This window comes from Bubalus bubalis, chromosome 4, assembly GCF_019923935.1.
Source record: "Bubalus bubalis isolate 160015118507 breed Murrah chromosome 4, NDDB_SH_1, whole genome shotgun sequence".
NCBI classification, from domain to species: Eukaryota; Metazoa; Chordata; class Mammalia; order Artiodactyla; family Bovidae; genus Bubalus; species Bubalus bubalis.
Genome location: NC_059160.1, coordinates 94,181,539 through 94,192,072, shown reverse-complemented (window position 1 = coordinate 94,192,072; position 10,534 = coordinate 94,181,539). Strand labels below are relative to the sequence as shown.

The window sequence follows — 10,534 nt, the reverse complement described above, 5'->3', positions numbered from 1 at the left end:
AAAAGTGCTTACTTTTAGCAGGTTTTTGTTTTTTTTTCTTTTCTGGGACTCTTTAAGGTGTTTTATTTTGCTCAGATTTATTTCTGAGCTCCTCTCCAGTCTCTCACTCACTCCGCATACAGACACAGCAACGCCAGAGCAGCTCCTTCTCATCCCCTCTTCACACTAAACCAACCGCCCATTGCTCTGCCCATAGTGGGGCTGGTGGGCATCAGCCCCTCTGCCCTTCAGCCCCTTAGCATGGTCTGTTGGCTACCAGCTACCCATGCTCCAGGAATTCCTGCTAAATCCCCACCTCTCAAGCATCTTCCCATCTGGGTGAGATGGGAAATTAAAGGGTCATATCTCCACAACACATTATTGCACACCTACATGTGAGGTGCTTATCTTCTAGAAAGTCTTATTATGTATTTCATATTAGGTAGTTAATAACATAAACCATATATAAAAATATAGTCAATGCAGAGTAGGTAATGCATGATACTGTACACTAAAATTCCATCATCCTTAAATCTTCTGGCAGTCAGAAACTGAGTGTCTAGTGTGGGTCCCACCCTGGTCAGTTGTATTATACTAAGTCATCTTAGAATATTTACAAGAATATTATCTGCTATACTTTGTAACATCATCCAGTATTTTTTTTAACTGTTCGCTCTTTCCCCAATCCCGGATGCAGAGGAATTTCAGGCCCACCCTAAGGAGGTCTTCAGGTCTTCCCAATGAAAATGCCCCTGGGTCCCCACAGAGAGCCATGACGGGGCCCTCTGGGTAGTAGGAGGAAACATATATGGCTGTTCTGGGCCCCCAGGACCTCTGCAAGCATCAGAACAGAGCCAGTCAACCCTCTCCCACTGAGCTCTGCTTACATATAATTAGAGCAGACTCAAGATCTGGATTCGCTGAATCCTGATTTCTCAGCATTGCGCTGAATCCAAAGCTCCTGATGTGATTTTGAGAACCCTGGAACTGGTCTTTTCCTCTGGGGAGTCGGGGGTGGGTGTTGCGGGATTCTCTCCTGTTCAGAGATAGTCTCAATTGGAGAGGGAACAGAACACCAGTGAATTCCAATCCCCCACCGAATACATAACCAGACAATACCGAGGGGTTCCCAGCATGGGCCTGGACCTCAGATTCCTCCAAAAGAAGCCTTCCCCCGAAACCTCATCCTCATTCCCCTCTTTCTGTGTCTAAGGCATGGGTAACTCTCTCCCCGATGTTTGGCAGAATTGGTGGTGCGAATACACACACAGGATATGAGCCCTACAGACAGGCAAAGAATTTTATATCCCAGGAGAGGGATGCAAACACCCTTTTTTTCCCACACGCTCTCCAGAGATTTCAGTTCCCTTGCTCCTTCAACAATCAGGAAATTCGTGGTCAAATTCTTAAAACAAATCAAGAAAAAAAAAAAAAAAGAAAACTTTTACAAATTAAAAATCTACATTTCTGTAGACCCTGGCAAATTAGACCCGTATTTTAAAAACAGCAACAAACCCGTATTTTAAAAACAGCGACAAAACACCTGTCTAGTGCCTAAATGTGCTTGGAAATTCAGGCCAAGAAAATGCTTGGGGTTCTTATTTTCTCCTCCAATTGATTCGGTGGCTTGAGCGTTTTTGTTCTAATGGTTTTAGATTCCAAGGCACCGAAGGCCCACCCCACCCCCCATTTCAGGCCGGAAGCGCGTTTAGGGGGCCAAGAGTCGCCCGTGAGACTGGAGCCCGGCGGAGGGGGAGGAGGCGAGCTCCCGACTGGAGCGGAGCCGGCGGCCCGGCGCTTGGGCGCCTGTGATTGCTTCACTCTCAGCCGGGCAGCTCCGGGGAACGTGTCGGAGCAGATTTCTTCCCCGGCGCATTCCTCAGCGCAGCTCGCCCGGCCGGCTCCATCTGCAGCCCAGCAAAGCCGGCGCGCCAGGGCCAGACGGCGGGGGTGGCTGGGGCGCGGAGCCCCGGGGCAGACGGGGCTGGGAGGGGTCCCTGGCGGCGGCCGCGCTTGGGACCCTTCCTTACCTGGAAAGGGAGACTTCCAGAGGTGGGCGGACTGCGACTGTTCCTTTGAGCAGTACACCTGACTATCCCAGCCGTTGGAGAGAGCCCAGTGCTGGTAGCCTTCGACGGGGATGAGCGCGTCGTGACGCGGCTCTGGGTGTCCGCTGATCCCAGGCACCACCGACACGTCCAGGTAGCCGGGCATCGCCTGGTAGGAGCTGGCGAAGCTGGGATAGAAGGCGAACTCCTTGGCCCTGGAGGACAGGTCGTCACCGGGAAGGGCGCCCGACGGCTCGGGGTACTTATCGCCCGGGTGATAAGCGCAAGGCTTTTGCTGCAGGTTCACGTTGTGCGACAGGCGGCAGCCGTAGTAGCTGCCACCGAACGGGTAGCCATAGCCCAGGGTGGCGCTGGATGAGGTGGGGGGCGCCGGCGGCGGGGCGCACTGGCGCGCCGCCTCCGGGGCCGGGATGTCCGTGTAGACGGCGCCCTGAGGGGCGCCCAGGGGAGCCGGCGGGCGGCCCAGCACGGGGTGCGGAAGCAGGTCTCGGCAGTGGCTGGCGGGGCAGCTGTTGCCCAGCCCGTCCATGCTCGGAGCTTTGCCGGGACTCGCTCCGCTGCAGCCGACCCCCGCTCCGCCCGCGCCGCCGCCTCCCCCGCCGCTGCCGCCGCCGCTGCCGCTCTCCGCCGCGCTGTCCTCATAGACGTACATAAGGCTCTCCGGCCAGCGCGGATGCAGGAGCAGCGAAGTCGTCATGACATGATCTGCTCGAGCTTTTTAAAAACTCCACTTGCCAGAGGCTGCGAGCTAGGGAGACACCTCGCTCCCTTTTCCCCTCCCCCACCCCTCCTCCCTTCCCTCCCCACCCTTCCCCTCCTCCTCCTGGTGTTTCCACCGCCCTCCCCACCTTCCCTCTACGCATGCGGGTACACTTCATTAAGAAATCACCGTCTCCCGCCTGCCTCCGCTAGGCCACCCTCCCGCGCTCACGTGACGCCGGCGGTGCACGTGACCTCCTGGCTGGGTCTCCTGGGGTTCCCGCCCCTGGAGGCGGGGCGGGGCGAAAGGGGAGATGTCTCTGCTGATTGGCTCTCGGGGGGGGGCAAAGAGGAGGGAGCTGGGCGATTTAAAGGGACAGGGTACCGCCCCCTGGCAGGCCCGGGGGAGGGAGAGTGAGGAGGGTGAGGCTGAATTTGGCCGACGCAAAGGGGTCTGGAGAGAACAGACAGTTCCTGGGCGCTTCCTCGTAGGCTGAGGAGGCGTACGGGGAAGACTGATTCCAACCCGCAAAGGTTTCTGACTGGATGGGGGCTTGGAGCTAGGGGTGGAGGAGACACCGTATTTTTTTTTCCTTAATAAATAAAAAATCTAGAAAGCACGTGGAAGCGCACCGGCAAGGAGTAGGGAGCCCCGGGTCTGGCCTTGCCTAACTACCCGGGAACTCCGGCTGGAACCCGACGCCGACGCCGAGCAGCAAGACTTTGATGTCGGGACTGGGTTTCCATTTCCGACTTTCATACAGTTTCTCCAAAGCTCCAGTTGTCTGACAGGGACCCTCTCTAGTCTGGTTGCCTGCAGGTCTTCCTCCAGCGGAGCAGAAAACTGGGAGAATGTCATAACTCCCAGACACAAACATCATGACACCGAGGGCAGGATGCTCTCAATGAAAAATTGAGATAGAATAAAGGAGAGAAATGGAGGCATTTCAATACACAGTAGAGTTTAAAAGCCTCGGAGTGAGATTTTTCAAAGGAAAGGGGGAGGAGGAGCAGGGATTCGGTCTAGGAAAGCTGAAAAGCCCTGGATGCGAACCAGAGCACGCGCTCTCGGATCCATATACAAAAGGAAAGTGTCATGAGGTAGAGTAGGCAGCGCTGCCCCTTTGGAGGAACGTTTCCCAGGCCGCTACTCTGGGAGACCCCAGGAGGCCCGACCCCAGCCCCGCGGATCCATCGCCGCCCTCGGCCATAAGCTGAGGAGCCAGGCAGAGTCTGGATCAACGCAATTCCCAGCCGGATAACCCGAACTTTAGCTCCCAGAGCATTCTTGGGGTCACTCCCTTTTAATGTGAAGTGTTTCAATGCTTTGAAATTACCTAATCTTTCAAGAAAAAATCAACACCAATTTATTAATTTTCTAAAAAAAATTAAAAAGCCACCTTTTTCTCTCCTCCCAATTTCCCGACTTGTCGGACTTTTGTGTTGTTTGGATACCCCTTTCCAGAGAGCATTTCGGTGGGATTGAGCCATGTTCCCTTTCAGCACAGGGCCTCCCTGAGGAGAAGCGGTAATAAACAGAGAAAAAAAAGAGGGGAGAGGGGCTGTGGCATCTCCATCTTCCCTGTCGCTGCTAAACATTTTCAATGCTGGGTGCTCCTGTCCAGACAGCACACAGGCCGTGCTGAGGCAATAGCATCCGGCTAAGCCTAACCCACTGGATCCCTCCAACTCGAGGAGAGCAAGTGGCCAGATCTGTACTGAGATAGGGCCCATGGGCCAGCCGCCTCCCTTCTTCCTGTAGGGGCAAGGTGGTGTTTGTTGATGGAGAGCACCCTGGCGTGGATGAGTTAGGATAAGAGCTGTAATCCTTATCTGTGTGATCTTCATTCGGACAGGCCACCTCAGAATTCCAGAAAGAAGGCTTCGGGCTGGGCTAGCTACAGTAGGAAGAAAAATATATCAGGAATCTTGGAAACGCCAGCAGGCTAGCTTGAGTGCGTGTTGAGGGCAATGATGGTGGAGGGAAGAGAGCCGGGTGGAGGGGAAGGTGGGTCTTGCTGGGAGCCAATTCTTGGCTAAGAAACTGGCTTCTCTTTCTCGGGGCCCCCAAGGTCAAGATAAAAGGAGGAAAGCAAACACGGCCTAGCTAGTCTAGACTGGGTCCTGTGACCTTGGACCCCGAGTCTGCCTGCTGTCTGGCTGATGGGGGTGGGTGGGTGGAGAAGTCTGCCGCTTTCCAAGAGGCAGGTGTTGGGGTGGTGAGAGGCCCTGGCTTCCCCTCCTCTGAAGTGCGGGGTCCGCGTCCCCGCAAAGAACCCCCGGGCGAGGTGGACCAGGCTATGGTGGGCAGCCGGGAGAAACAAAGGGCCTGAAATGGCAATCCCATTCCTGGGACTCACTCCAGGGTCCCGGGAATGGTCTAGCCCGCCGCGTCTTCCCCCCTCCAGAACCCAAAGACAGACGAGTCCCTCCAGCCTTTGGGAATAAGGGGCAGAATAGCGAAAGGCTCTGGGTACGGGCAGCCCAGCAATAAATAAAATTAATAGTATGTTCTTTTCCAGGTTTATATTAACTATTCCTATTGCAATGAGATATAGATTTAATTAACCCAGAAAATTTACAGTTTACAATTCCATTTATTAGCGGTGCTGTGCGGCCAAAATTTAGCGACTGGTGGAAAGAGAGGGAAAAGTCCCCTTCCTTCAAGGAAGACCGGTCGAAGATGTAGGCCCCCAAGAGACTAAAGAGAGTGGGAAGGCTGCAGCGAAAGTTCAGGACTCAGGGCGTTGAAAGCACTGGAGAAGCGTCCGCAGGCTCTGAACGATCCCTCACTCTTTTTCCCTCGGTTCCCCAAGACCTTCCGCACCTGAAACTGCCGACTCCAAGAGTGGGACGCCCCGGCAGTGGGGACCGAGGCCTTGAGGAGAGAGCCTGAGGCAGGAGGCTCAAAGTAAAGCCTTGTTGGTTAACTAACTTTAAGCCTGGGGTCGCTTCTCCCTCCTCACCCGGAAAAAAAAAATGTGGATCTCACTGAGAAACAAATAAAAGCAAATTAAACACTCCAGGAGAATATGCACTACTGGAAGCATAATTACATCTCAGAGGCGATGAGGCGATCCCGCCCTAGAAAGCCAGGCGCTGAAATCCTCAGGCCGGGCGCTCGCTCACCCCCCACCACGCAGCCACACCTCACTCCGCCCGGGGCTTCGTGGACGGATGATGGAGCTGGACTGCGGTTGACAGGAAGTCAAGAGGAATGAATAGGAATATGACCCTTCGGTCTCTAACTGTGATGTTGGTGTGTGGAGGAAAGGACGGAGCATTTCATCATACCAAAGGAAAATGGAAAACAGATCCTCTAGCCCCGTACAGAAAGCCCCGGGCTGCGCTCTCCGCTCTTTTTTTCAAAGGGACATTTGTGATGGCGAGGCCACGGGAGCCGCTCTGCCCTCAGCGTCCTCTATGGACTGGGTTCACTGCTAAGTTCAACTCTGAAATTCTTGTTTTCAGAGGCTCCAATATATAAAAGAGATATTCGATGTGCCTTCTTACTGGAAGCGTGTGTGTGTGTGTGTGTGTGTGTGTGCGCGCGCGCGCGCGCGCGGTGTAGGTGCATGCACATGCCTGGCCTTGTGGTTCTGGGGTTGTGGGCAGGCTCCATGCACTGTTTCAGCACATGTTCTTGTGGATAAAGCCCAAATGTATGCATGAAGATATCTGGCTCGAATCCTCTCTGTGCAAATAAAGATCTCTGCTGGTCTGTTTCTTTCTCTGGATACACAGTTTATATGCTTATCGTGCTCTCTACTTAGACACCTCCAGGAGAATACCAGGAAAATGAGGAAGCAGATGTCTGTGTCTTTCTCAAGGTGAGGGGTGAAATTCCTGGCCTGCTGTGTTAGAGACCAAGTCGGAGGGGTAAGTTAGCAGCATTTGGAGCAGGAGCTCTCAAGCTTGCCGCACACACTGCAGGCTGGGTGTAGCTAGAATACCAGGTTAGGGAGAAGGGAATGAGAGAAATGAAGTTTGTGTGCCCCATATTCAATGCCCAGATCGCTTTCTCTGGAAATCAAGCATCAGTTGATTTCCCTTAATTTCCCTGCCCCCATGCCCCCTTTCCTCTGTTTCCTCTATATTCTCCGGAAAAAAGAAAGGAAAGGGGGAAGAAAAAAAAAAGAGCTTGAAGCTCTGAAGCTCCTGCCCACCCCCCCTTTTTTATGGGAGAAATTCCAGTTTTAAAAAAAGAGGAGGGAGTGGGTTGAGGCTGCAAGAGAACAAAGAGCCTTACCACCATGGGGTCTGGATTCTTGCCCAGACTTGGGGCTTTGGTGGGCGGGCATAGAGTTTGGGGGGCCCTTTCAGGTCCAGGATACAAGCTGCAGGCAGGAGGGAAGAGGAGGTTTGTGGAGGACAGAGGACATGGGACTTGAGCTAACTAGGAAAAAAAGGGATTTGGGGGAGGGGTGGGAGTTGAGGGAGCGGGGGCTATGGGAGAGCCTTCCACACATTCAGCGGTAATTCCCAGTGGGTCACAAAGGGTGATACTGGTGGGGAAGGAAAGAAAAGTGACTGATCCTGTGACTCCCTGGCCCTGCCCATTTCCCTCCTTGACTCCTTTCCCCTCATCTCCCTGGCTCTAGCATGAAGATGCAGATGCCACTCCCAGGCTCCTGGATTCCTTTGGAACCTTCTCCACTTTCTCTCTCCATCCTCACAGCCTGGACTCAGAGGAGATCCACCCAGACCTTTCCTCCAGTCTGAAGCTCACCTCCTGGACAGCAGCCGCCATCCTGGCATCTTCCACCTTTATTTTTCTCCCTCCTTGGGCCGCTCGATTGAGGGAAGATAGGACCAGGATGGGTCGAAGCATTGCTTTGCTCCTAATTTGCTTTCTGCTCTCAAACCCAAACTTGCTTTCCTCCAGGCCCTATTCACTTCCCTCTCTTAGACATTAGGGAAACCTACCCTCTTTGTCAATTTAGGGTTGCATTGCTGGCTGAGAGTTTGGCAAGTCACGTTAAACATTCCTCTCTGGTTCTGCAGGGATCCACAGGAAGGTGGGGGATTAGGCTGCCATCTCCAATCTTTTCCTGGATTCTCCTCCAGCCTGCCCTCAATCACAGACCCTGCTTGTTGTGCTCTGTGGTTGAGTGGTGAGGGGGGGGGGGGGACCAGGTAGCCACTTCCCTGGGGAAGTCTCAGGAAGCCTCCTCCAGTGGGCTCCAGGATTCCTACCTCAGCCCTCTTTCTTCCACTGCTTCGCATCCTGGCCCTCTCAGCCCTGCCAGGCTCCTCACAGAAACCCTTTCCAACCCTCCTCAGCCTCTCCTTCCCCAGCCCCACCCCTTTTCTATCTTCATTCTTCCTATTCCCTTTTTCTTTTTCAGCAGCATCTCTGCCAGTCACTTGCCCTCCCACCACCCCACATGGACAGAAGTTCTGGGAATAAACAGAGTTAAGAAAATTAACAAAGTATCTCTCCCTCTTCTTAACTGCCCAGAGTCCCTACCCTACTCCATCTCTGCAGTGGAAGAGAGCCCCCTGTCCCCCTCCTCTTCCCCCAAACACCTCCTCCTTTTTGGAAACCTTTTAGAAACAGACAAATAAAATCTCTCCTGGTTTTAGGGCCTGAGAGGGAAGTCCAAGTTCATTTTCAAGTTAGACAAGGGAGCTGAGGGGGGTTGGGGAAGAGGTGGAGGAGTGTTTGCTAGGGGCTGTATTTGAATTCCTTGCAGAGATCTAACAACAGGCTCTTTTGGTCAGAAAACCAACAAACGAACGCTTGAAAAGGTATTTATCGCTTTTGATAATTTCTTCCATCTTTTAAAGTTTAAATTTGGGGCTTCTAGAAAGGAGACAGACCATCTCTTCTCTTCTCTTCCCTTCTTTCCCTTCCCCCTCGCCTTTCTGTGTGTTTCTTTAAGATTTCAGATTACTTTAAAAGAAGATAATGGAAAATAACATTTTTCTGAGAAAGGATTGTAGACCTCAATACAGCATTCTTCTGGATCAAAATGGACTGTTTTTCCTGTCCCAAATAAGGAATAAATATAAAAGGCATAGCTGAAGGGCTGAACATTTCTTCTCTAACTAGGTGAAAGTCTGCCCTCAATTCCATCATGAAGCTGATACCTGGAATTTAGTGGCTCCTAAGAGTTAGACAGAGATGGTAAGAGGTTGTATGTATATTTCATTATGAGGAAGGGGGGAATTATACTCTAAATGGATTACAGCCTAGTTCTCCCCATGACTAGATACCCTCAGAAGTAACATCAGAAGATGCATTCTAATCATTCTAATTTGAAAATAATTGAGCTGGACACCAGAAATTAAAGAACTTTCAGAAGATCCCTCACCAAAAGAAAGAAAATGTAGTTTTCCTATCTCCAAAAAAGAGGGAAATGAAAACCCAAGACTCAACTAAAGGGGGAAGAACACTTCTTTGCTAAAATAGCTGTTCTTGCTTGAGAAATATGGAGCAAAAAGGCAGGAAGAAGATTCAGTAGGTACTTGGGACAAGATTTCTGCTGGTGGCAATTAATTCCACTTTCCTAAAAAGATATAATTTGGTGAACTATTAGTGACTGGAAGGAAACTGTCCCTATGATATCTGTAAGTAGAGAACTACTAGATTTTCTCTTCCTCACTGTCTCCTCCTTCTAACTCCAGTTTCTCCTTCTCTAGAATGTATTTAGAAGAATTTTCTCTCTTAGTTATGGTCTTGTACATGCACACAGTAAAGTCGATGACATCGAAAGAACTAGAAAGGAGGATTTGGACATCCATTTTCTCTCTTCTGAAAGATTACCACACTCACTTGCATAGTCAGAGGAAATTTAACTTAGATAAGAAAAAGTATATTTCAAGGTATAGAGAACACCTCAGACTTCTTGCACATGGTGGTCTTCAGCATTTCTGGGGAGCATGACTGTAGGGTCCTGATTTTTGAATACTGTTGGATAGTACACAGGCTGGGGAACATGCACGGCGATGGCTATGCATTGTGCTAGCATGGAGACAGGTTGATCATGACAGAGGTGCTGGTGGGGGTAGGCTGAGGATGGTGAAAGAAAGGGAAACACAGGATCTGAGCTTGGGGAGACCCTGAGAGGATCCTCTGACTCCAGCTCTCTACAGTGGTGGTCTTCTCTCCTTCAGCTGAACCACTGTAAGCAAATGGATGGGAGAAAAGATCATCCTTATGTCCACAGAGATGCTATTTCTAAGGGGTTAAGGAAAGCTTGTGCAATTCCTCTCCTACTCTGAGGACTTAGGACAACCTTTTTTCTGCTAGAATCTGCATTTGTGATTTCAAGCACTAGTAATTTTTTCAGTGCTTGGTTTTTTAATGAACTTCTCTCCAAAGAAGTCCTATAGATGTATTTCTCTCATCTATTATAGACCTATCATCACTAAACAAATAAATATGTAATATATGCTTTGTTAGATGTTAAGGGAACTTTAGATAAATATTAACATAAGATATATACCCTCAGATACCCATCTCCATCTAATTACTCTTTGTAAAAAAAATTAATAATGTTTCCCTTGAATATGAAACACAATCACATTTAAATTTTTTTTTAAATTGAAAGCCAAGCTTTTAATTGTCTTTATGCCAGTGCTGAGATGTGTGTGGGGAGTCTGGTGGACCTGTGGTTTGGTGGGTAAAAACATATTGAGACAGACACATGGGTTTGATAATCCACCTTCACCAGTGTATTCTCTGATGCAGTTAGCTATAGAGCAGAGATGGTATTCAGGCATGTATGTAGGCAGAAATGCTTGTTAACAATTTTGCTAAAAGCCTTCTATTTAAGAGAGAA

General features: G+C 50.6%; 1 protein-coding gene across 1 annotated transcript in view; it reads right to left on the bottom strand.

Moving 5' to 3' along the window:
* HOXC10 (homeobox C10) overlaps positions 1 to 2,852 on the bottom strand; it is a 9,465-nt gene extending 6,613 nt beyond the window's left edge. The window contains exon 1 of the mRNA XM_045165489.1: positions 2,010 to 2,852. Coding sequence (XP_045021424.1) covers positions 2,010 to 2,745 — 736 coding nt within the window. The 5' untranslated portion in view covers positions 2,746 to 2,852. The remainder of the gene's footprint in view (positions 1 to 2,009) is intronic.
* Positions 2,853 to 10,534: the final 7,682 nt, after the last annotated feature.